The following is a 26662-nucleotide window of genomic DNA, read 5'->3' as shown; positions in this document are numbered from 1 at the left end:
AATTGCGCCGAGACCACAAAACGAACGATTGGATGGAATTGGAAAGAAGATATCTTCACTAACGGCAGCGAAGCTCGCAAGACAATAAGACGGAGCGTTGCAAGCCAGTAGTGGTAGAGTGCCAACTTCAGCCTTCATAAAATGGATCAATTTCTGCTATTTGATATCCTTGCGTAGAGCTTGCTCCCAATAATACCTATTACTTGAATGTCATGTGTTTAAGTTTTATGCAAACGATTTATTTTACATAAGCACAGGAGCTATACGCAGTGAAATTCATTATGCAACGCTGGTGGAACGCCTAAATCAAAATTCATAACTGGTTGGTGGTAATTATCAATCTGTGTCACGCTGGCTCCACTCTGACTCGGTCTGACCCACGACTAAGTGATTGTTTTAATCGCCTTCGCTCTGTAATTCTTTTTGGCTTTCTTTCAATGAAACCATTATCATCCCCCGGCACCAGTCAGCCTGCCTACGGCGGCCTGGGTTGTGATTTAAGTGAAGCCACTTACCGGCAAAGGGGTGGAAAATTTGTAAACATTGTCAGCCCAAGAGGAGCACCAGGCGCCTCCATCGGCTCGGCATGAATAAATCAACGCCAATCCGAGCCCCCGCTGGAGGTGGACATATTTTAATCTCAGCTTTAATTATCCTTGTCTCTAGGGGATGGGACCGTTTTTTCGCTCTTTCTCTCTCTTTTTCTCTCTCTCTCTCTTTCTTTGTCCTTCTGGGCAGACACACTTGTACCGTAATTATCGCCACGCGCCCGCTACTGCCGATGGCTTATGATAAATAGTCCCCCACTCTATGGCTGGTTGGTGGTTGATGTCACGCAAGCTTTACGGCCAGTAAAAACTGGACCAGAAGCAGATACTCCGCTGATGCTGCTGCTGTTGCTGGTTCTGCTGAGGACACCGCCTGCTTGAGGGCAAAATAATAAAAAAAATCAATATCATTAAAACGCCAGTTGGCCGGCGGCGGGCGTGATGACGCCCTCGAGCCACTCGCATCATCGCAATTTTTCACAGCAACCAATTCCAATGGTGAGAGAAGCCTCGCCGCCTGCTACTTCGAGTGCTTCTGCCAGTTGACTATGCTTGCAGCCCAGCCGTTGGATGCTGCGTTCGAAAATTGGCCACATTAAGCATAATTTATAATCGTCCATTCAAGCAGTTTTGCCGCTACCGGTAGGACAGTTGCGTCGTTCACCTTCCGGGATTTGCGCTTTTTCTCCCCCGGGATGAAGATGGCCTGTAATCCGATAAGGACGACTTGCGGCTTACGCATTCCCTTTTTTGGACGAAGAGACAGCTTCCAAATGATAATGCCAACGAAGTCGTTAGTCGAGTAGTAACACGAAACTTGGCCCCAGTGGAAAGCGGATTTCCGGTGGTGCCAGAAAATGGCTTTCACAGCCTGGATTTTGCCACCGCGTAACGGAATGAACGCAAAAAGGTGGTGCGTGAGTTCCGCCACCACTCGGTAATGCGCATTTTTGAGGAAACACACAAACCCTGTCCTCCACGGGCGCCGCTTTTCTGTAAGCAAACGGCAGATTGTGTCTTTAAACTCGTAGGGTTTCTCATATTACGAGCGAACGGTGTTGGCATTCGGCCCCGGCAGTGTCGGTTTTCGTGGAAGGTTCTTAAATTCTTCCGTCGCGCCCTCGAGTCAAGACGGTACTTTTACGGGTCAACGGACGCGGCGCGTTCCGATAAGGAAATTGGCCAAAAGATTCGCGTGAAGATTATGTTGTCTCGCGCGAAGCATACTTCCTAGTCGCTGTAGGGCATGGAAAAGCCTCACCTTCATCGGTGGAAGGTATGAAATATTTAGGGCAATCAAACACGGGCTTGAAATGGCACTTTCCGGGATCGCCTCCAGGAGGGCTGACTTAGCGTAAGAGGCAGAAAAGTAGCGGACCAATACAAATAAACTCCCGGCGGAACTTCTGCTTCGGTCGGTTGTTGGTTGGCCCCTTTCGTACCCATCTCTTTTCCCTGGTTAGCTACTGGCCTGACGTGCACCCCTAGAAAGCTAACACCTGCGGTGGAAAAACACCCAATTGGAAAAACATTGTAAACTGCCCGGAACTCACGTGGCAGGGCCCGTGTTTTGGGCAGCCCAACAAACCAATTTGGAGGAAATAAAACGTTATTTAAACGCCAACTCGTTTCTTATTCATAAACGCTGGCTCTACGTTCGCCCAGTCGGCCCAGCTGGGTTGGGGACAAATGGGAAGAAAAGGATTCTGGAAGGCTTCTCAAGAGCCAGCCAGTCGTCCTGACCCCATCTCCTTTAATGGTGGTTTTATGTAAGCCCTACAGCGCGTTCCTTCGAGGAACTCGACCCAAAGAGGTCGCGCTCTTGTAGTGGCGTAGATTGGCGTTTGACAGGAGCCGACTTTAGCGTCAAGGGTCGACCCGGTTGTGGCGCAATTAAAGATTAAAACCGTTTCTTGAAATTATGCAAACTCTGCACACTACGCCTCGGAATTTTTTTTCGTGAAATGGCCAACATGTACGCGTAGTATTATGTGCGTCATTGCCGATCTATTTTTGTATGATTTCATTCCAATGGTGCCAAGGCTGCTAAATGTATCATTAGCACCATAAGGCCTTTCGATTTTTTCTTGATGCACATAATTTTAAGGGTTGTTTCCATTCTATCAAACGTTTTAATCGTTCGACTTTAATTGAATTTATAGATGGGAGATATTTGTTGATCGAAAGTGACCATTAAAGTGAATTTAATAAGCATAGACCACATCAAATCAAAACGGGTATCCTTTGAAGTAACTGAGTCATTTTACTGGCCTCACAAAACAATACAAAATTTAACCATCACTCGGTTGGTTGGTCAATTAGCGAATTGCAGCACAATCGGTACCCGAACAATTGCCACTGACTCAATGTTTTCGCTGCAGACAGGCGTGTTAAGTCCGTTAATAAACCGACAACGGGGCGCAACATTGTGCATATCGCCATCGGCAGTATCTCCGTCGAAAGTAATTGTTTGTCGGAGACTTTGCTACAATGTTGCCAGAGCTTGAGGATTACGTTTTACACTCTCCTCTGTTATGCTACTTAATACCACGTATCAACCACGGGCGCTCGTGCGTGATATCCACACGTGGCCACAACCCGTTTGGCAGGCGGATGAATAAAAGCTGATTTTCTGGTGTGTCAATCAGCAACACTGTTTGCGGCTTATGTTATGGGCGTTTTTTCAATGCTCGAAATTATTGCGATGAATGAAAACCGCCCCATCGCGGAGTGTAAAATTGAGTCAAACGCATCCCAAACGGTCGGTATCCGCCGCTGCAGCTTTTGCGGTTGATACAATGTGTATGGCGAACCCGGTGAACAATCACTGCCGATGACGGTTTCGAGGATGAGAGTTTTTCTGATTCGGAAATCAAAAGCCACATCAGGGGTGGCCCTCAATGTAACACTCCGGTTCGCTTTAATGCTTCGCCGAGTGCCCTCACACTAATGCGTATTTTGTGTTTGCGTATCTCCCAACAGGTCCCATCGAACCCTACCGGAATGCTTAAAGTGCTGCATCATCGATTTTCCTGCACGTAACGGTTCCAAACCCTCAAACCCGGTGTTAACCGTTTAAAGGACAGTCAAGCTTAAGCGCGACGAACGATTACTGTGACACTCGAATTACATCTGCCGTACCGTGGAGCGTGGAGCAAAAATCTCAAACACGGTGGTCCGTTAAAATTGTGGCCCACAATCGTCACCGACCGTGTTGTAAATTACGATTTTATGCACCACAGACAGTTCGTTTGGAGCGCCCACCGATCCCACCGACCCACAGCAGAACGCCTGTCATCGTGCTTCTTGGGCGTCCTGTTTTTTTGGTTTTATTTCTCTTCGGCTTTTCGGCCGGAAGCGAGGCTTTGACAGGGCTCAAAGTGGTCGGTCTGGGCTGCGTGGAAACGACGCAATAACAAAAAAAATCAGTAAAACAAAATAAATCTCGACGGTAATTTACGCGCCTTTCAGCGATGCGCTTGAGTGGCGGGCCCAAGGCGCGAATATTCATTTGTCGTCTTCCGGCAGAGAGCTTTTCACGCACCTAAACGGTCTGCTCTGGGGGATGTTTGCAGTCCTTTGCGAGGAGCCGAGCGATGGTGGAACTGCTGAGGAACTCGGTCGGTTGGCGCCTAAAATTTTAAATAGCGAACGTGCGCATTTTTTTCCGCTTTTATTTATCGTTTCCGGTGTTCGTATCTGCGCATAGGATTAGTGAACCATTGCTGCTGCTGTTGCTACTTTTGGCGCTTAGTTAACAAAATTTGTTGCTTAAAATAAGCAAAATAAATAAATTGTAAGTTTCCATTTTCATTTCCGTTCAGTGAATCGCCCAAGTACGTAATTTAGAGTGCGGAAAGTCTCTGTGTGTCGCCCGGTGTTTGAGTGTGTTTCTAGGAGGGGTTTTAACGAAAGTCCAACAAAAACAAGGTGAAGCCTGGCAAGCGAACCACCGCCAGCGCCCCGTGCAGACCAACCTTCCCACGAAGGACATGCCATGAATCGATGGGCGAGAAAATGGGAAAAGTTCTAGCGGCCATCCTGGCGCTCAACGGCAGCATATCGACGATAAATTTCAGCATTAAGCTGCTCATCTACTGTCTGATGGTGCTGAATGTGAAAACTTTCGGCCTGAAGTGTGTCTGCAACCCGGACGAGTGTGACATCATACGCCCGGAGGACTGCCCCGGGAAGGGCTACATCGTGTGGGACCCTTGCAAGTGAGTATCCTTTCGTACCGTTTTTGTTCTCTCCCTTTCACACTACGGCAGTCTGACGCCCTCTCGATTTGGCCAATTTTGTCCTCCTCCCGGGAATCGTTCCCGGGATTGCTTCCCACTTTTAATGGTTCCCGTTACAGAGGCAGCAAAAAACGGGCAAATGTTGCCACTTTTTTCGTACGTTCTGTACCAGATGTTGTACGCTGTCCATACCTTCCGGATCAAGTAAAAAAAACTCAAGGTCAAAAATCTTTCTCTCATTTTTTAAACTAAAATAGTGGATTCAACTAGTCGGTCACTGCCGATTTGGCCTGACCTCTATTGTCATAAAACACCCAAACACTTACCGGAAGAGTACTTCATTAGAATTCCAGTTTATTATCACCTCTCGCCAGCAGCAAAAAGAGTCCGGTTGAACTGCTTCGGGATCGCCGGGCAGCATATCCGGGCCATTGAAACTAATTGGAACGGGCTCGCCCAAGAGCTCCAAAATTTGAATGAGAATGGCAGCACCCGAGCACCCGAAAAAAGTTGCAACAAGTTTTTCGAGCCCCAATTTTCAAAACATTCTAATGTGTTTGGCTTTTCAGGGAAATGGGATCATGGGTGTGCTCCGAGGCGGGATTACCATTTTACATGATGATGACGCACGACGATTTCTGGATCCGCACGGCGGTGAGCTAGAGCGCCCTGGGTACAGCGCGAAGGGCATAATTTGGTGAGCCGAGGACGGTGTAGAACCTTTTTCGGGAACCTTTTAATCTACAACGCTGTAACTCCGTTGTTGAAAGAGAATACATGATCAAACGCGTGGCGCTGCTCGGGCCGGGTGTTTGTCTTGGTAGAGTTTTGCTTTTTCAATATCATAAAAGAGTGCGACGACTTTGGAACGACTTTTGGAGAGTCTGTTTTATTAATCATTAATTAATACAGGATTGGGTTTGGAGTTTTGCGCCGTTCGACAAATAGGCGCACAATATAAACAAACCGTCGGCCGCCAGCATTTGTGGATAAATAAAAGCGAATCGAAACTATTTCGCTTTCGGCACTCGGGTGAAGTTGTGCTGCTTGCTGGAATTGGTTCAGAACCGTGGGCATAGAAAGCTAATATTTGTGGAAAAATATAAGATGGAATGCGGGCAGCAAAAGTAAACTCGGTGCCCCAATCCATGAAGGGCCACTACGGTCAGCAGGTCACCGGCCATGTTGGTTCCCGGGGCATGATTTCTTCAACCACCAGCCGAATCGTCCTGCGCTCGAGCACAACAAAGTTCGACGCGTACCACGCGAAAACCGAATCGCTTCGGGCGCCAAAGCTGATAATGCTAATGGTGTTCAGCATTCGAGCGGCTTTGGTGCCGGGAGGTGCTTACAAGTTCGGTCGATTGCGGCACATTTGGCAGCCCGAAAGTTGTGTAGGCCACGCTAAGCCCCGGCGGGATATACGAGTACCGATTTCATTTTTATTTCCCTTTCTTGCTTGGCGCAGGATTGTGACTTTCTGCCCCCTCTGGGCAGCTCCGGTAGTTTCTTATCGTACTTCGCCGATGGGCTCCGTTCCGTTCCTTCCACCACACTGCAAAATCTTTGGTGCCCAAAGTTTACCCAAAACAAGATTTACATACCAAAGAAACACACGTAGCCCAACTTTCTCTTATCCACCGTTTGTGTTCGTGTGGCTTCTTTGGCTGCTGTTAAGGGCGAAAGATTTCGGTGATATGACAAAATATTGTGAAACATTCATGTATTGATGAAAGTTTTGAATATGTTTTGGGGTTTTCGACTGAGCTCTGCTGCCCGTTGGATGCAAGTTGAGCTGTGTGATTGGAGAGCAATCGATCAGTATTCGATTGGAGTTCTCTTGTGAACGGTACTCGAAACTCTGTCTATTTATGTATTGAAATTTGTTACTTTAAACATAAGAAACTGCTTTTTGTTGTATTTGTAATTCCAATTTGAAATCGCTAATTCTAAATTTCATAATTTTAATGCTCACTTAAATCCATGTTAAACAAAAATAAATGAACTACAGTAAGCTTTGTTCATGATATAATGAGTGAGTCTTTTAAATAATTTGAAAAAGGCTGAACATCCATCAAGTTATAGAACTTGAAGAAAGATTTGAAATAAATTTGTCGAGACTCGAATCAACAATGATACGCTCTTAATTGTAATGACTGTAACTAGCCAATGATTAATGGTACTTAACTAAAACATGTTCACTAACGCTAGGGTGAGAAAAAAGGCAAATCGGGTCGATTGTTTCAAATTTTCTCATCCACAAGAAAACACCATCGAAGCAATAGAGGCAATCGTTACGCCCACCAGCACTCATAAATGTCGCTCGCAATGCCAGCACCGGTATCGATGTGAACTACAAGCCATAAATTAGCTACTTTATCGTCCACCACCGGCAGGTGGCTGGCATAGGCGCGCCAGTGGATTCCTTCGGGCCGAAATACGGTTAGCCGTAGCGGGAAAACCGGTTGCTTCGGCTTCTGCCTTATATCTGGCAAATAGTGCAATTAACACCCCGCTTTACCAAACCACCAACCAGGGCCATCGCCGCCCGAACGGAAGTACTTGCCACGGACGGAGCCCGCTGGGTCCGCTGGGCTACCGACCGCTTGGGCCTTGAACGCCTAATTTATGGTGGCTTCGTGTGAAGCGACCGTTTCGGGAAATCGGGAACGAAAACTTCTCAAATCCCGAGCAGCGGATAAAGTTTCCACCAACTCACGGATGGGAAGGTGGCCGGCGAAAGTGGGCCGAGAAGGCGCACAACCTGTACCATCCCCCCAATTGGCTACCGATCGATTTCTTCGCACTGACGCTTCGTACGCTAATTACCGTCACCTTTCGGTTCGGCCCGGCGGGTAGCGCTACACTCGGATACACTTTTTATTCAGTTTCTGCACGAAAATGGCCAACCTGCCGTATGACGAAGAGGTAGAAAAACGAGAGAGAACATTAGGAGAGTAAGGAAATAAGGGTAGTTGAGTGAAAGGATTAAAATTTGTGCAAAGCACAAGAAAGAAAGCGACATATGAACAGAAAATAGTAAGCGAGCAAGACGCCACCTGAGGAAAGCTCACTCATCGAGCAAAAACGAGCAGAACCGAAAAAAGTAGAACACAGCGACCGTTCATCTTCTTCCTCGGCTGCCAAATGGGCCGTCCAGCACGTAATGGTATAGGTGGCTCTAAGACCGACACATTATGCCCATATTTTTTCATTCTGTCTGTCACCGTTGAGCCTGAAAATCCTTTTCGCATGGCATTTAAGAAGGATTAGTTGAAATGCCAGAGCTCGCTCGAAGCTTTCGGGCAGTTTCGAGTTGATTCAGTAATATTCAGTGAAAGACTTATCGGTAATATGAAATTAACTTTACTTTGGATTTACTCCAAGTACTCTTTACTCACTTATGGCCTATAATTTAATCAGCATTTGCTACATTCTAAGGCATTTACTAAAATTGGTGAAACTTCTCAGAGCTGTTTGAATGTGAAATTTAATTGACAGCAAATGCCAGAGTGTCTCTCTATTGTCCGTCGGGAGCAAGGCCCAAATAAACTCCAGACTCAGAGAGCAATCCTTAAGTTCATTTCATTTGCATGCCACGAGCAGCAGGAGTTCAAAGCAGGAGAGGCTGGTTCAAATGTTTCAGCTTCTAGTTTTTACACCCCTCGAAAGTTGGCTGGTTTTTTCTTTCTTCGATATCACTCTTCAACACCTTCTCAAGGTCCAAACTCCCGGAACCTACTCCTGCTGGTGGACTCCGTTTTTTTAGTCGACCCATTCCATAGGCAGCCCTCTGGACATTGAGGCTCGAATCCCTCCACTCATTCGATTCGAGTTTTTTTTTTCGTGGTTCACGTGGTTCACAAGGAGAAGTTTTCCCGGGAAACTCGTGCCACTTCATTTTCGCCATGTGAGCGACTGCATCGGACCGGCCTGGAGCAGGATAGTGGGCCGAAATGGAGCGAAATCACGACGGACGATGAATATTCAACGGAATGAAAGCCGGTCGCAGCAAACCCCAATCCTGTGCCACGGGGGTTCCGGAGGTTCTATGAATTTTAGTTTTTTTTTTGCTTTTTTCACGCAGGAACGCTTGTGGGCCGAGTGTTATGGTGGGGAGACGTTGGGTGGAGAAGAAGAAAATCCCTAAACATCGACACCGGTTGGTGCGGCCGGACCCAAGAAAGTGTACTGATTATTTGCTGATAGTAAAACTCCGTTCGCCGAGCTCACGGGCAGTGTTGGTGTGTGAACTGTGCCGCCGAGAAGCAAGGGAAAAACTTTTTACCGTTCAATTTTTAGTATTAGTAGAAGAGGGGAACGGAAGAGCTGACCCCCAAGGGCCGGGGACCTTAGACCTTTTCCCGAACGATGTGGCCCCACGTCCATACCATGATCATCATCATAGGGATATTCTCCGCACGAAAGACCTTTTGCATTACTCTGGGCCTTAATTTTTTATTTCATGAGGCCGACATCCAGAGTAAAAGCGACCCGGTTTTATAGATAGCGTGGGTCGAAAAGTTCACCGTTTTTGGTTATTTAACACTACCGTTGGTCATTTGTCCGCCTCCGCTGAATTGTTTCCCGGCTGGGGGTAGAAAACTACGAAGTCTATCGAGGAAAGGCCGTATTCACGGAACAACTAGTGATGAAGTTGTTAAAAGGAAGAGAGAGAGAGTGAATTTAGACAATTTGTTTTCCATTCGAATTGTTTTCAATATTTTATCACAAACTAGCCGATCCGACATAAGTCCGCACATCCAAACGGAATATTGTCTGATCGAGAATTGTTGCAATAAAGAAAAGTAAAAACAAAAATCATGACTTACTCAAAAAATCGTAGAAAACTATTTATGCAGGTTATAAATAAGTAATGCTAATATTCAAAGCTTTATTTGAAATGTCGTCGTAGTTAACCACATGTTTCACCGTCGTAACAGATACACGAAAGTGTTACCGAACTGCTCGACTTTACACTTTTGGCGCACTGTAAATAAGTGGAAAAAGTTTCAAAAGGGAAGAGCTTTGTATAGAGAAGGTTCTGCCACATCGCCCACAGAAAGCAAATTATCATTGACTGCAGATAATAAGTCTTAATAGTTGCCGACAAGAGCTATTCAAGGAAGAAATTTTACACATTTACAGTTAGCTGCACGGAGAAGCGGCACAACAGAACATAAATCAACCTTACTTGCCTTTCTGTATCAGTGTTTTGAAACGGCTCGCCATACAAAAATACAGTTCGACCACGGTTAGTGGTTCAACTTCCAACCATAAAAACAAATGGAGGCGCATGGTGGCTGTCGAAAAATAAAAACTAAACTTTTCTCATCGCAATAAACTTTCCACCCACTTCTCTCACACACGAGCAAGCATCATTAAGCCATCAGACTGGTGCTGGTGGTCCGGTAAGCCACCGAACTAACCGAAAACCCGAATGTTCGAAATACGATTCCGGTTGAGTAACGAAGGTAAAAAGAACAGTTGCCAGTTTGGCGGGGAGCCGGTTGAACACGAAAGTTATTTCACTGAATATTTGCTGGGTCGCCCCGTATTTTTTGGCACCCACCACAAACCGCCACACGTTTCGAGCCTTCGCCTTCTTACATTTCAAAATAACCATAAAACCCGGACCAACCGACCGACCGACGGGCACCCATTAGCCATTTTCGACAGTGGCAGCAGCAGCAGGTTGATTGTTAAATTTTATAGCCTTTCGAGCGTAATCTCCACTCGACAGGTTCCAACACACCGGTTTCCGTGGAGCGATGAATTATTTTGCCACACGGCGCACAGTCAATTTTCCTCCTCCCCCAGGGAGGCTAACAATGCTCATTGATTCGTGCTTCGGTTCAGTGTGGCTCCCGGCCCATTTCCGGCGCTTTTTTGTCGGGTTGGTGATGTTGGTGTACTATGCTCTGACGGGCTCTCTAATTTCTGAATCGTAACATTTCTAGTTTTTAACCGCAGTTTTTTGCCCCTCATTTATGCTATTTTATGCTCTTTCTCTTTCCCTCTCGGCAGGTGCTGCAAGGTGTGTGCCAGGACGCTTGGCGAGGCTTGCGGTGGTCCGGGTGGCTTTTCCGGCGCTTGCGAACCGCCACTTAGCTGCGTTTCGAAACCACCGGTCGGCGGTTCTGGCGTGTGCATGGGTAAGTTTATTCGTTCGGCAATCACCATTATTAAGCCCCAGGTTGGATGGTTTTGTGCAAATTTTTGTAGCCCCCTTAGCACTGTTAGGGAGTTTCAAACAGTGAACTGGCCACGGTACGGTGGAATGGCTGCTGTAGCGGTGACTTCCTGTTAGACGAGACGGACGGCAAAACAAATTGATGTCCGCTAATGAGGCCCTGATTACATGCCCTTAATCCTGCCATCGGGACGTCATAAATTGTTGACAGCAAGTGGGTGATGAGAGGCTTTCATTACACGATGATAATGGATGTGTGGAGATAAAAAAAGCGACAATAATCAATGAGTGTGGCCTTTGTAAGCACACCATTTCATTAGTGTTTGTTATTTATACAGTGGTCCATTATTATTTGATTCGTTTTGTTCATTCTTTGTCCGGTGTGCAAGCAAATCGGATTGAAATTAACGTTAAAACACTTCAAACAATGATGATTCACGTCGTATTGATTTCAATAAAGTATTTATAGTAAATGGTTTGGAAGTAAACAAGTTGACGATGCAATAGCTTTGATACATCCAAAGTCATGGAAACCGATACGGTTGTACAGCGTAATGCGCGTTTATAAAGACTTTCCACTGAACCAGTGAATGTTCCTGGCTTAACGACCACTCTAACGACATTAAACGTTCCTTAAGTAGTGCCCTTGGCCTTTATTTTGCCTCAAATAAGCGAACGGCGAGGAACACAAAACTGAAACTGGAACGGGAGGAAAACTTTAGCGCCAAAACGGAACCGAAACGAACGAGTGCCTTAGTTAGATTATATAAAACGACTCCCTAGAGGTCCTCCCGAGAGATGGTAGAGCAAACACGATTACCATGGCTAATCCTCGGGCTGGCCAAGATGGTGCCCATCAGTCGGAGCATTTATACAGTTTGTTTGCAGAATAAATATATCCTCATTTAAAAATTGACCAAGAACTTTTACGCGCCCTGCTGGAACAGCGTCTTGTTCGAAACGACCCGCCACATACTACCAGTTCGTATCCTTGCAGAGCTGTCAGAGAGTCGTGTCATTGATCGTGCTAATGTGCCTGGTTTTCAAGGGATATAACTTCTTTACGTTTCGGTAAATTCAAATGAAACTGAAATTTTTCTGCTCACTCGGTTTTTGTTGTTGAACTATTCCTACATTAGCACCAAACATTTCCAGAAAACCCATCGTTGAGTGTTGTTAAAGTAGCGTTTAATCTGTCAGCGTTCAAGACATGGTGCATTCCGAAAAGTAGAGTTTAACAAGATCAACAAGAAGAGCGCAAAGGAGAAGAGCGCAACAAATGCCAGACAGGCGGACAAACATCAGCGGACGAAGTAAATATTAGCTTCACCGCGTGCGTTGTAGAGCTTCACTTCTTCAAACGTAGACCATCTTCTGTCGTCGACAGAGGATGGTCTGCGCTCGGCGAGGACGGCCAGAGTGCCGCGCCGAGAGGAGATTTAATTAAAAAGAAATTAAATCTGTTCGAAAAGTAATTCCCTACCGTTCTGTCGTTGGCATCTAGAACCACGGTCCAACCATTGGTGGACTCCGGACGGGTGACATTGTTTTGAGTCGAGCAACCCGCAGAGATCGAGGGAGGAAGTTTATCAATGATCAGATCTGGTCTGGTTTGGTCCGGAGATGCGATCGTGCAGACGAGCCGAGAATGAGGCAAATAATTCGCGATCCTAATCTGGACCGGCACCTGGTGACAGTAATTCGATTGAAACCGAAGGACGTACCGGTGCATTATTCGCTGTCAGTGATGCGGTAGAGTGAAACGGTTTACGATGTGACCCAGTGAGCGCTCACGGAAGTGTCAGTAATCAGTGCCAGCCGGAGATCGGCGGCTTGCCTGATTGTTTGATGTTACGGTCTCTTTATTATGACAGCAATAAATTACCGCACAGCCTGGCTGCCTCTCGATTGGCCGTGGGTCAAAGTGGCATTACTTGCTGCTTCCAAACATTCCCACTGCCGGTACTTCCTGTTTTTATTCCTTGTGCTCAGTGTGGCCGTGCTGTTGGTAATGTTCCTCTTCCGGGTATTTGTTCCGGAGTTATTTTTCTTTTAACATCGGAGAGAGTGAGAAAGAGAGATCCCGCAGGCACAGAGTAATGGAATGTAAACAAATCACAAACCTTGGCACACTAGAAACTCGCCTCTTGTGGAGCCAACTGACAGCATGAGTCAGTAGAGAAAGACAGAAAGAGAGAGAAAGAGTGAGAACGAGAGAGAAAGATAGCACGACTTATATAAATCGTGCAGGAATCGCTGCGGATACGGATGACTCTGTTGCAAATTATCTTCTCAGTTTACACTCCACACTCGAACGCTGAAGCCGGTGGTTCTGTCGTCTACTGTCCCATGCGACAGTGCACCACTTCCCGCTGCAAGTTAGTAGTTCCCGTTGCCTTCCCGGGAGTAAAAGCTTTAATTTATTACAAACCACTTTTCCGGGAACCCAGCCCGAGCTAGCAACCACGACCTCCGGTGCCAATGTTGTCATTGAGGTGAACCCAAAATGGGAACCGGCAACGTGGGGAGCTCCGGGTGGTTTCACCTTTCCGGATAGATTAACCCATTTGGTGGATGTTCCTGTGTGGTTGCCCCATTCATCTCATTGTTTGCCATTGGTTGGAGAAGCATGGCCCAGTAAAAAAGGATCGACCGGAGAACCGAGCTCACGGATGGAATTCCTCTGCCGCAAGAATGAGGTGTACTGGAGGATCTAAATTACGTACCCTATATCTTCCTGTGGGATAGAACTGAGACACTCGGCCAGACATGCACCCTCGACATGTGTGTGGTGAATTGTGGTTGCATGTGACCGATACGTTAGCGATGCTGCCTGTTTGAAGCGGAGTGCCTGGTCCCGAAGGTCTCCCGGAATCAGTCTCTATAGTTCATAAATTGGTAGTACGTATTCGGCTGTGGAATCGTTCGACTCCAGATGGAACACCCTTTACGCCCGTCCTTGGGGATGTTGATTATGGTGAAGCAGAACAGGAGGACTTTTTGTGTCTACTGCATACACATTCTGGGTTGTTCCGTAGATGGTTCTTTTCGTTTTTCGTAGGTCCACAGTGGCCGCCCGTATCACGGAAGGGAGTGCCTTTTTTACAGCGCGATGAAATCGAGGCCAAGTGGATTCGTATGCGCTCGAGCGCGCACGAACTCAGATTCATGTTCCCGGAGAGGCATCGGTGAATGCACGACACCTCCGAGGTATCGCAATCTCGGGTGAAAGTTGCCTGACGCTGAAGTTGATCGCTTTTTATTACCAGGACTGCCCCGCAAGGAGAGCAAGAGAGAGAAAGAGAGTTTGAAGGAAGGAAAAGAAGGGTCACAATAGTCAAAAACGAATGCTGTAGTCAACGGTAGTGGAAATTGGATCTCTGTGGTCTCACTCATAGGTCCGAGGGCCCGTGATGCATACATAGGTCGAAGTGAAAATATAGTCTAACGAAAAGCCAATTTACAATCGGTTCGCCAAGAGTGTACCGGTCCGGCACAATTTGAGGTACCTCAAAGCGGAAGCGTAAGTCTTACCTGAAACGAGGTTTGAACGACAAAAAGAATTAGGGTTTATTGAAATTAGGTTTCAAAGAAAAATACAATACTGCACGCTGTCCAATCCGAAACAGAGGAACCGAATGCATGGTTAGGAAGGTAAACGAAAAACCTTCGCAAAACTGGTGTCAAATGTATCCCGGTAAAGAAATACCTCTGTCACATGTCATTGTTACACAGACAGACAGCTGCGCCGGCTCGTCCGGGCACGATCTTAATGAGGGAAAGGTCAACCTTTTTTACATAAGCTCTCAACGCGCCAGCATGTGCGCGCAGCCTAAAAGCCCTGGTTGTGTGATGATCCTACGGAGAATTCAGAAATGTCACCGGCATCTGTTGAAAATAATTTGTCACCCAAATTAAAAGAAAGATGCCGGCCGAGGTCCTGACAGGTGCTGGATGCTTGCAGGTATCATGCCACCGACTGCGTCTGACAGGTTTTAGCTGGAACGATAGTCTTTTCACAAAAATCATCGCTTTTAAAACGTGATCTTGTTCCATTTTTGTTATTCTTCAAGAATAACCTTACACGTTGTTAAACTAAAGCTCAACTAAAAATGTGTTAACTAATGTTTAATAAAGAATCACGGCAAACAAAGCCATTTTTGGTGACGCTGATATTGTTCAGTCACTGCACAACGAATGAATTGAATTTCCATACATCTGATAGAGCCGAAGGAATTGAAGGCACCCAAAATTGATTTGCTGAGCTGGCTGTTGCCGGAATCGCTCTCCAGGGACCTGCGGAGCGACAGCGCCTTCCAATGTGACAGTCTCCCCCGTTGAATACCTGACTAGAAAAGATGAAGAGTCACATTATCTGTCATATTTCGCTTTCCATGAAACAGTGGCGGTCCCATCCACGGAATGACCTTTAAGGATGACTTCGGCGGGAGTTAGCTTTAACTCATGAATAATTCGTACAAAATCTCACAATTTATGCGTCTTCCAGAATGTTTGGCAGCGAAAACAAACGGAGCAACTGGCGGTCGGGCGGTTCGGTTGAGAAAAGAAAATGAAGTGTTTTATATGCTAATGCGCAGTCGCTCCGTCGAGGGAAGCTGCATTCAAGCGCCTAAAACTTTCTATGATTGTTCTCCGCCGAAACCCCGCTGTGCATTTATGCAGCGCTTCACGTACCGAATCGACCAGTTGCTGGAGTGTGTCCTGCGCCAGGCAGGATTATGCAGCAAAACAGCCACATTGATGCGTTTTTTTTTTGTTTATGAACAGTCCAAATGCCGAATTCAAGGGTTCATCGGTTCTTGATAGAGCCTGCTATCTCCTACGTGTGGATTGATCCACGATTTTCATTTCAAAGCTTTCTTTGTAGGTTATATGAATCTGCCACAATTTGAAAAAAGAAACATTTTCGGTAACTCATCCAAGAGATTATTAACTAATAATTTGAATATTGTTTCTTTAAAGTGTCGAAATCACGTTCTTATCTGTTGCCTTTTGTGACAAAAATACAACAACCCCGTTCCCGTAACATAGCGAGACCATTAGTCGCCTTCAGTCGATGCAAAGTGAAGTGCCACAAAAAGGCATCGATCATGTTGACAGATTTTACCACACACTTCTCTTCGCGGTATGAGCTCTCTCGAAAGTTGTCAATCATGGATAGGTTACAGAAAAAAAACAGGTGAAAAATCAAAAGCCTCTGACGTATGTGTTCCGCGTCAGTAGCTGTAGGACGACTCCTGATGGCTCCGTCTTGGTGGCAAACCTTCAACACACTTTCCGGCTCTTCGGTAACGAAGTGGAAACTCGATACGCAGGCTTTACTGCTTTGTTTATTCTGTTGCTTAAGTTGCTTAAGGGATTGCCTTTGGCCCCCTCGTCATTCACCGAAGGCTAAAGCCTGTCCCACGTCAAATCGGGAACAATTGCATTAGCTCTATCTCGGGGTTGGTTTGTCTTAGGAAACATGTAAAGGTGTCAAAATGAAGGTATTTTATTGTACTTTAAGAGAAAAATCTTATAAATTTATTTTGTTGCTCGTCGGATGAAATCACGAACTTTCTTTGGAATGCGCGCCATCATTTTTTGCACAGTCTTCTGGTCCACCTCAGCGGCTAATTTATTCCAATTTCTCGCCATTTCTGCAGCATCTCGCATCACCTTTCCACTTTTCTTCATCTTCCTTTTAATTATTGCCCAATAGTTTTCGATTGGGCGGAGTTCAGGGCAATTTGGTGGGTTGATATCTTTCGTGATAAAATCCACCTTATTGTCATGGTACCACTGAACTACCTCCCTGCTGTAGTGGCAGCTTGCTAAATCAGGCCAAAACTTAACCGGACCTTTGTGTGACCTAATAAATGGTATAACTCGCTTTTTGAGGCACTCTTCCTTATACAGTGTTGAAGTCATCGTCTTGTTTGTGATGAAAACCTTGGTTTTCCGACCACAGGTGCAAATTCCTTGCCAGATCATCAGTTTCCGTGCAAATTTATTGGCGAATACAAATTTAAATTTGGAGGGGACATCTCCCCGTGCCGTGGCAAGATAATATTTGGGTCCAGGAAGCTGTCCAAAATCCATTTTCACGTATGTTTCGTCGTCCATAAGCAAGCATCCATTGTACTTCGTCAGCACCTTCTCGTACAACTTTCTAGCGCGTGTTTTAGCGACTAGATTTTGCTTCAGTGTCCTGTTTGGATGCTTAGATGCAAGGAAAGAACAGTAGCCACTTCGTAGACAGATCCTGTGGACAGTACTTTTGCTGGTACCATGTTTTTTCGCAATATCCCGAAACGAAAGTCCAGGATTTGCCTTGATTGATCTTAAAACCTTCCACTTCAGCTGCCGGTCCTTTGTTTCACTATGACGTTTACTCCGAATCTTTCGGTCTATGGTATTGCGTTCCCAGAAGCGGTGGAGCACAGCATATACAGTTGATTTTGCGAATTTTAGTGTTTTTGCGATTTTTAACGCAGACCACGTGGGGTTCTCGACGTGAGTGTGCAGAATTATTTTTCTTCTTTCGAGTTCCATTTAGCATAACTTTTTATAAACTCCACGTACCAAGATGAAACTTTCAGCACTGAAAGTCGAATGTTTACTAAAGACATAGCTGTCAAAACATTCGAAATCCGACCACCAGAGGCGCTGCTAGTAGACATACAACTTTTCCCGATTTGACGTGGGACAGGCTTTACCACCAAACTGTCGCTCATTATTCTGGGAATTCGTTGCTCTTGGTTCCAGTTCCGACGAAGTGTCACTGTTCTGTGTGGTTTCATTCTTTAATGGATTTGATATTCGCAGCGCAAGGGGAAAAGCTTTCTGCTGACTTCTCCAAAAATAAAGCCGCCTTTCGCCACACATTAGGATCGTGTCACCGATAAAGCCATTTGCCGGGCGCTCTGAATGATGATCTTAATCCCTCGCCATCGGGGCCCGACTTAGCAACTACTGCCTGGTTTATCAAAATTCTACTTCCACCCTGGCAATGTGCTGCTTTTTGGGCGAACTTTTCTTTTCGCTCCGCTCCGCTCAGTCCCGACATTCGATTCCGCGCTTAAAAGCATTCCAGTCCGGTGGCCTTGGCCACATGCTATTCTTTTTCCTTTGTGGAAAGCGTGGGGATGGAAAAATATTGGCCGAGTGGGTGCTGAAAATAAATGCTTATGGCAGGAAAGTCCGCGTTGCGATGTTGCAGCAACATTTGTTTAGTCGACGTGTCGTTACGAGTCCAACCTTCCCGGAGGATGTTGCTGACATTTGCCGTACGGTTTCGGGCGATTATGTTCGGGAAAATCTTCATCACCTCCCGCCAGCCTCAACGATGGGTCACAATTTTCCCATTATCCTCGCGTCCGACCTGGAATTCGTTCGCTCAATTCGTTCACCCAAAACCTTCGACGCCCCTTAATAGTCGCAACGTAGCCTCGCTTTCGCTCCGAGCGGCATTTATTAGATTCCGGAATAAATTTATTCCATTCAACGACGACGAACGGTGGTGGCTTTTTTGCAGGTCTTTCGCCCGGGGGGGTTCTCGGGCCCTGCGATGAAAGCCAAGAAAATCGAGTCCGCGAGTCGTCGTTGGTCGTTTTGCGTTTCTGGTGCCGATTGGTTCCCGGTGCCAGCTGGCTTAGGAGTTGACCTTGTTTTATAACTCACCACCGGGAAAATCTTCACCGGGGGAAACAAATTGACTTTCCCGATTTGGAAGCTGCTTTGCTTGTTACACTTCGTTTTTGGCACACCAGAAACAATGGCGTTCACCACACACTGCTGGCTTACACGTGCTTTATGGTTATGCTTATGATTATGGCCTCGCTTCATTGCACTCCAGGTGAAGGACAGTGGCTGATCGAGTGGCGCAGAAATAGACGGCACGTGTTACGGTCGAATAATGATGCCTTGGACGGGCGACACATTGGCGAATGGTTTAATGTGAAATGTGATGTGATGTGTGCTCGTGGGACCATCAACTTGCGGACGCTTTTTTAAGGCCAAATACTAGTTGTCCATTTTACAAAAAATGTATTGTTATACGTGACGAGATCCCCTTATGCTTACAAATGAAATAATTGGTCCATTAATTAGTTGAATTATGCAAAAAACTAATTACATTTTTGTAACAAAAACCCGACGAACCTGATATTGAAATTAAATTTACACTCGAAGGGTGATAAACAAATTTAATCACAAATGGACAGACAATGACCATTCGGATGGCAGTCCGACAGTTGCAACAAACATCCGGACCCCCGGTTTTTGGCAGACCGTGCACCGCCACGGGTACGTGATTTTCATTATAATGTATCCAATTGGTGGAATATAATCGGAGACCAATATGAATCAATTAGTCATATCAAAGCCCCACGTTTTCGATGGCATTCCATTTCACGCCCCAGTGTCACGATAATGAAATTTCCACCACCAAATGAAATCAAACTCTGGACGTCGATGATCCCACAGACACCCTCGACTACGAAACAGCTCGCATGGTTGTCGCTGGACCGTCCAGGGGCTAAAGACCCAATTTGCGCATTTTGATCCCGGTTTCCGGGTAGCCGGATCGGTACAAGCCTTATTAAATGTTCATCCGCTCACAATCAAATCAGAGCTCAGAGGCCCCGCTCTCCGAAGTCCAGTGATCTGGCCTACCAAATCGTCATCCGCATGGAAACGACCACGGGAAACGGCAAACGATGGTGACATAAATATGTAAAATGTAGCAAACATGTCTCGTTTGGATGGGAGTGGATGGGCGCCTTTTCTGGGTCAAACGGTGGTGGGCCGAGTAAAAACCGGATCCAACACGGCCGGTGATGGCAAAATAATGGAATGGCACGTGATGAAGGTGCTGCCCGTGAGCCGGCCGACCGTGCAGAATGGTCTGGCCTGTTGGTTTTGTCAGATTAAAAATGGGGCCAAAATGTTATTTCGAATTAATTACACGGCCACGTGCACGGCACGCAAACGCAAGTTTGCTTTTGAGTGGCATGTGTGGCCCATGGAATTTCTATGAATTGCTGCCACAAACATGCTGTTTCAAACGAAGCCAAACCAGGCGGCGAGGTGTACATCAATGCTGGAAGAGGGTAAAGCCGGGCCAACATCAGACGACGGGATTACAGAGAGATACAGTTGGTCTGGGTTTTCGCATGAAAGCTCCTAATGCTCAGGGCTCATGACGTTCGTTTGGATGTTCGCAAGAAGATGGAACTTTTGCGCAAATCTCGAGCCTTGAATCGAATAACGTTTCGTCCAGAAAAAAGGCACTGACTGGGGAATGACATACTGTCAGCCCACATCGTCACGCGAGCTAATATTTTGGATTCCCAACGTTCCAAAAAAGTGCTTTTCCTTCAGTGTGTTGTTGAAATGATCGATCGGGCTCACGAAAGGGTGTAGATGATGATGATAATAATGTTAAGGTAATTTCCCGAAAGGTCGGCCCTTGACCGCCATAAGAGGCCCGACCGAAGGATTTCGATGGAGGCGCCTGGTCGCTAATGATTTGCGAGTAATGTTTACGCATAATTTTATTATTTTTTTGCGAGTCGTCTGGGGTGATTTGAAGCATTCAATCAAATGACCCTCAACTCGTGCCAAAGAAAAACTACAAAAAAACAGTGACTGCTTGTCCCTCGGAACCCGATTTTCTTTCGACCCTAGCTCTTTGTGCATTATTATTATTATTATTCCCTGGTGAGGCGTACCCCGGGAGTGATTGGGTGATTTTCCATCATCGTTTACATATTTTGCCTTCACCAAAGCACCGTCGTGCGGGCCGTAGCGCGACCATTTGCAAAATATTTTTTTTGGTTCCGCAGCAGAAAAAAACGGCGATCCTTGGCGAAGGACACCGAGCGGTCGTCTTAAGCCGGCGGAACGCCGGTGCACAAGGCTTGAGTCGGCGCAGGTGAGTTTGGGCTCACAGAAAAAAAACACGAACAGCAATAGATAGCAAACGATCCGTAACCCGAAAGGCAATCCGGCCAAAAAGATGAAAGCCACCCAGGAAAAACCCCAACCTCACAAGGAACGCAAAAGAGGTGAAGTGAAAAAGGGGACAATAAATTTGCATTAGATCGAAACCGTTTTAACCCTGTGGCTTCTCGGTGCCCGGGAGTCTTTCGAGGTCTTTCCGAAGGCCCATCCTTTCCTATCCATCTCTGCATTCTTCCTGCGAAGCTAGCTCTCCGCATAAAATCACGGAGAACGGCTGCCTACGCCAATTTTCAATTGGTACCATTTGGGCTAGATGTTGTTTGGATTGTGCGTGTACTTTGGCAGTTTGCTTTTCTTATTTTATCTTCCAAAATGGACCGCCGACGGCGCTGGAGGACGTTTTCCTTTTTCCCCTCCCCCTCGGTTTCGCCCTCGAAAGCGACACAAATTTCCAAGAAACTTCTCGTTTGTCAAATTTGGTTGTTGGGATTGCCATTTTTGCGTTCCTTTTTTGTGTGCAGGATGATTGGGCGAACTCGAACCTATGATGGATCGCGCTGGCGGAGATTCGATTCCGAGAGACAGAGATGAAGTTTCCTTTTCATTACAGAAAAGCTTGAGGATGTTATCGCTCTCTCTCTGTCTCTGTCTCTTTCTCTCTCTCTCTGTCTTTCAACCTTTCTCATTTGAAAAGAAAGCCCAATTCCCAGGCGTACAAACACGCCGTTTGGCGGCATTTAGCGGGGTGCCTGGTCGAGGTAGGTCTCTGTGACGTTCTTTGCCCAGGCTTCCAGTAGTGACCCCAGGGAAGTAACGCCTATGGCCCGAGCGGAAAAGGGCCCCGGTACCGCCTGTTTGCGGAGACAATCTGGGCTTCGATCGGAGTGTTTGGCTTCGGGGTTCCCGTCATTCGTTTATTTGCCAAAGAGAAATTGCCAAACGTACCCAAAGCCCGGACCGGCCGGAGTCTCTCGATCAAATTGGATGATCCTTTTTGTTTTGTGATTTTTTTTCCGTACCACGCCGGCCCTAAGATATGGGAAAGGAAAATTGGAAAAAGTGGTTTATTTGAACAGAGGTTTGAAAAATATTTGTCCCCTGCTCGATGTACTATTTACCGTCTTCGGCCGGGGTGACGTGCGTTCCGTGCAAGGCACGTAGAAGGACACGAATAGACTGGAAGTATGTGTGTATGTGGGTGTGTGTGTGTGTATGGGTGCGCATGGCGCGTCGTCTTGATTTGTCTGCGTTCGGGACAACGGCACAAAGTATGCTAGACGTCGTTGTCGCAAAATATCAATCAACCCAATCGGGCGGCGGAACTCGCTGGCGGAATGTCGAACCCTCCTAATTGACGTCGCTGGGACCAATCAATGGCTCTTGGCTCTGGGGGTTTTATTGAGTTACCGGTTTTTATGGGGCTTAGGTAAACAAAGCAGAATCCAAATTAAATATGGACGCCGGAATTCCACAATAAATCTCCGATAAAATCAACCACTGTCGTCGTCTGTTTATCTTTAAGTCGAGTGCGCACATTGTCCTTTTCGCTATTTGCATAATGTGTTTGAAATGCATTTTTTGCCTTAAAACTCCGTCGGTAGTCGACACTATGGGCCGCTTCTGGGGAACAAACTTTTCCGAGAAACTCAACTCGCACCAATCACTAGTTGGGCCAATTTTCATTTTGTCTTAAAATTCACTTCTCATCGAGGATCGACATCGGAACACAGAAGACAAAGTGAGACAGTAAGGTGCCGACAAACACCTTTGGGGCCCAATTAAGTTGGAAAAGCAGTTCCGGCGCCGGAACCAACAGTGGGTGCAGTCGATATTATTCATTCTGACCGTGTTTCGTGTTTTTACTTTTAGAAAATGCCTTCGTTTCTGATTGTCATGTGCCTTCCGTTTCCTCAGACGTTCCACAGAGCACCAGTCAGGGTGGCGATCGACCGGGAGGGGCCAATTGTCCGGATACGGTGCTGATCGAACCGGGCTGCGAGATTGTCAACCGGAAGTGCAAATGCTGGGACCGGATACGGCTGTGCCGGAGTAAAGCGATCAGCAAGTGGGATTTCAAAAACATGGAGGTAAGCCGCCGTTCTCGGTTCTTGCTTTTGTTTCCGGGTCTGTTTTGTATGCCAGAGTTGAGTGTAGCGAACTGTTGTTTTTCACCTTTCTTTCGTTTCCCAGGAGTGTCAGCTCAATATAGAGAATCTAGTGAAAACGGAGCTAGAGTTTGACGAAGACTACACGGCACCACCGAGGATTAGCTTTGGTAAGTTTTCTGCTGTGTGTTGAAGAGTAAATTTTATGTTCAAAAGGTGCTTCAAAGCTGCCCGAGAAAGGCAGAGACATACATATTATTCGAATACTAGAGAGTTTAGTTTTCTCGGTAGCGACTAACTGTACTTTACGCAAATAGGAAGACATCATTGGCTGACCAATTAAGATAAAGAAAGGCAATAAAAATATCAAAAAACCCATCCCTAGTTATGAGAAAAACCATAAAACAACCTCAGGAGACACCCACCGCGCAGCGGTCGCAGGCCACAAACGCTTTTACGACCAAATGCCAGCGTTTAATTAAAAGCGAACTAGCTTCACTTATTCCCAGGTGGGTGTTTCGTGCCCCGAAGGTTCTTCGGAAACATCGGATGGTACCATCGTGGATGCTGCCTGGCCTGTGTAACGAGATAATAAAACGATTTCGTGGTCACTGACCGTGGCCACAGGTAGCAGCCAGTAGGACGGTCATCACAGAGGACGTTGCTGTGAACAGATTTCACCTCAGCATGTTGAAAAGTAGACATAATTGTTATGCTGCGGACAATTTTTCGAGTGGATGAAATAATTTGTTTGTATTTTCGTCAGCATTTTCTCCTTCAAAAAGGTGTTTAAGAGTGTTAAACCCATTTTGATAAATCGCAGATAACAAACTATGCTCACTAGTTTCATGGTACCAATTAAGCTTTCAGAAGAACGTTTGAGACCTTCTACCATGGGCGACTTGGCCATCGGCAAATTGTTTTAGAACACCATTAATCGCCTCAATACTCATTGTGAAATTGTGCCAACAATTAGCCACGCTCCGGTGACACTTTGCCGGAACTCCGTGCAGATTGCCACAAGCGGATTTCCGGCGCCAAGCCGTTGCAGATAATCAACGCACCGCCTCACATCGGAAGCCCCATCAAAAGTTCACTCATCCGAAACGCTCACGATAAGCTCTCACGGCGCTTCACAATGAGCTGAGCCAGCAAACCGGACCGCCCGTCCGCCGTTTGTTAGTGTTTTGCAACTTCATTAAACACTAGAGAGCAAGTGTTTAATGCATTTTGTTACACTTCGTTCGATCCGGCCAGTGGCTTCAACGCCGGCCAGCCACGGTACACACTTTTCAACGGTTTCCCCCTCCGCTTTTTTCTCTTCGATTTTCCAGAATCTGTTATCACCCACCGGGGCAGGAGGAGAAAAAAGCTTTTCCAGGTAAGTGAAATGACCGCCCTGTCGCTCTCTAGATAGAGAAGCCGAGTGCCATAAAATGGTGATGGTGGGAAAGATAATGAATTTCGTTGAATCGTCTACTTTTATGGGTATCGATAGTGCGTTTAATGTCCTTTTTTTCTCGAACCGGATGTTGATGGCCGAAGAGAGAGAGAGTTAATCAAACAATTTAGTCCTACGTGTTCTACGAGCCCAGGAGTGCTTGGTAATTTAAGCGTACTGGAGTAGATCGTTGAGAGCGACGATTCGGAACTAAGGAACGGTGATGAGTATCGGTGCTGTAAAAACACTTTTATCGTCCGGATAGTAAACACACCTCAGCTCCCGGTACTTTGTAAACCATTGATTACAGCACAGTGTGTACGGTACTCCAATTACTCGGCATCCGTGTCCCCGCATACCCGAGCATCGTTAGGTCCAGTTTGGCCTCTCGAAGTAAGACACTTGCATCGATGTACCGTCACTTTGGTCATCATCAAAGTGGTCACGATGGTTTCAGAAGCAAATGGGGGTCATTTGTTGGGAAACTATTAAGCTAGATCGGATAAAAATAAATAAAGTCTTGTGACGTGTTGCGCCGTTACACGAAACCATTCAGTCGTCGTCAGTTTTAACCTATTAAGTGAATGCCATAACCATGTAGCTTAGCGCAAAAGTATGCCTAAGCAGATAATTTACAGGATCTTTATATGAGCTGCAATTGAAATAGGACAACTGCGTAGCTATATTTTCGTTCGGTAATCGGGTACGATGTTTTTCGAGTGCTTTCAAAACAATTGTCGGTCCAGAGCCATACCCGAGAGCCCGAGCAGTATGATGAGGCCACTGATGGAAGTGCAATTTCCGGTGAACGTTCGAAACGATTGTCGGCGAACGGTTGGCCGGCCAAACAATTTACTTACTTCGTTTTCACTTTCTCCCTCTGCGTGTCAACAGTGCTAAGCGATGAAAGAAGCCAAAATTCATTAATATTCTCCTTGGTTTCGTGGTGGTATGGGCACCAGCGCCAGCCGGAGCCCATGCCACTGCAACATTCACGATTGCACTCCCCCGTAGCAACGCGACCGACGATCAGATTTTGCATCGTACTTGGTCCACTGCGCTGGCAGTCTGCTAGTCTACGCCAAAAAGTGCAGAAATTCGTTGAACGGCAACAGCACAAGTGCTACGGCATAACACATAAAACTCTCCTGTTCATTGTAGCCCGCTAGGCTATTACTTACACCCGAGAGTTGCACCCATCGGACCATGGGTATACACTGGTGGTCTGCGGAATGCTTTCATTGGCTCAATTTCGCTTTAGCAGGAAAAAGGAGAAAGAATAAGGAAAATGTTGCTTTTACTTTTGGTTCAACATTCCACACTACGAGTCGGACTTCGGGTAGGGAGCCGTCGCAAGCCGTGGTGCAAGCAGTATTTGATAAAATCAAAACACCGTCCTCGGGCTGGCTACCAGCGATCAAAGTTCTTCATAGTTCATCAAGATGTGAGCGAGTGCGCAAGTGGCCGGCCGGTGGTTTCTTTCCTCGTCAACGTAGCGACTTGCAAAGGCGGCCCAGCAGAGCTCCGGCTCCATTAGGAGCCGCTGCTCCTCAGGCAACCCGCACTAGCGCTCCGTAAGTTTCCATGAGTTTCTGCAGTTTCGCAGCTGTGCGATGTTAAAAATCGAAGCTCTGGAACCGAGCAAGCCAGAGAATTGCAATATTAGAGTCCAGTCCAACGTTTTAATAACAAAAGTTCTGTCCTTCTAGAGCGCGCCTTGGTTCCAAACTCTGGACAAATCTCTACAAGAAGTGAAGGTACGTTTTCTCAGAGGACACGTGCCGCAGTAGTCAGTCAACCGGATGTACGATGGCGGGGTCCCTGAAGTTGGGTGCCCAACAATGGACAACAATGTGAAGCCGGCCGATCGGTCGAGTGGAGAATGCAGAAGGAAAGCGAAATTTATGGAAGACATTTTTCGTGGCGGCGTGGCAGGGAAGTGTAGTAGTAAAGTAAATTCCTTACGCTCGGCCACGCTTTCGGTCCGGATTTTGAGAGCCCTCGGTGCGCGGTCCACGAAGACAAGTGCTACCATCATCATCGTTACGAAGTCCACTTTTCCTGGAGGTTAGTCCTTTCCGTGGCCGTCGTCGTCGTCGTCGTCGAGAGGTAGCCCGCACCATTGATTTACTATCGAGATTAATTTCGTGCTGGCGTATCGGTGGGTT

At 46.5% G+C, this 26662-nt stretch overlaps 1 protein-coding gene across 1 annotated transcript; it reads left to right on the top strand.

Moving 5' to 3' along the window:
• Positions 1 to 4565: 4565 nt before the first annotated feature.
• On the top strand, positions 4566 to 25663 carry LOC128278546 (cysteine-rich motor neuron 1 protein). The gene is made up of 5 exons (XM_053017275.1): positions 4566 to 4768; positions 10817 to 10944; positions 22863 to 23035; positions 23139 to 23223; positions 25656 to 25663. The coding sequence occupies exons 1-5, from the start codon at positions 4566 to 4568 to the stop codon at positions 25661 to 25663; spliced, it is 597 nt and encodes a 198-aa protein (XP_052873235.1).
• The last annotated feature ends 999 nt before the right edge of the window (positions 25664 to 26662 follow it).

Source organism: Anopheles cruzii, chromosome 2, assembly GCF_943734635.1.
Source record: "Anopheles cruzii chromosome 2, idAnoCruzAS_RS32_06, whole genome shotgun sequence".
Classification (NCBI taxonomy): Eukaryota; Metazoa; Arthropoda; class Insecta; order Diptera; family Culicidae; genus Anopheles; species Anopheles cruzii.
This window is presented reverse-complemented; position numbering and strand designations above follow the sequence as displayed.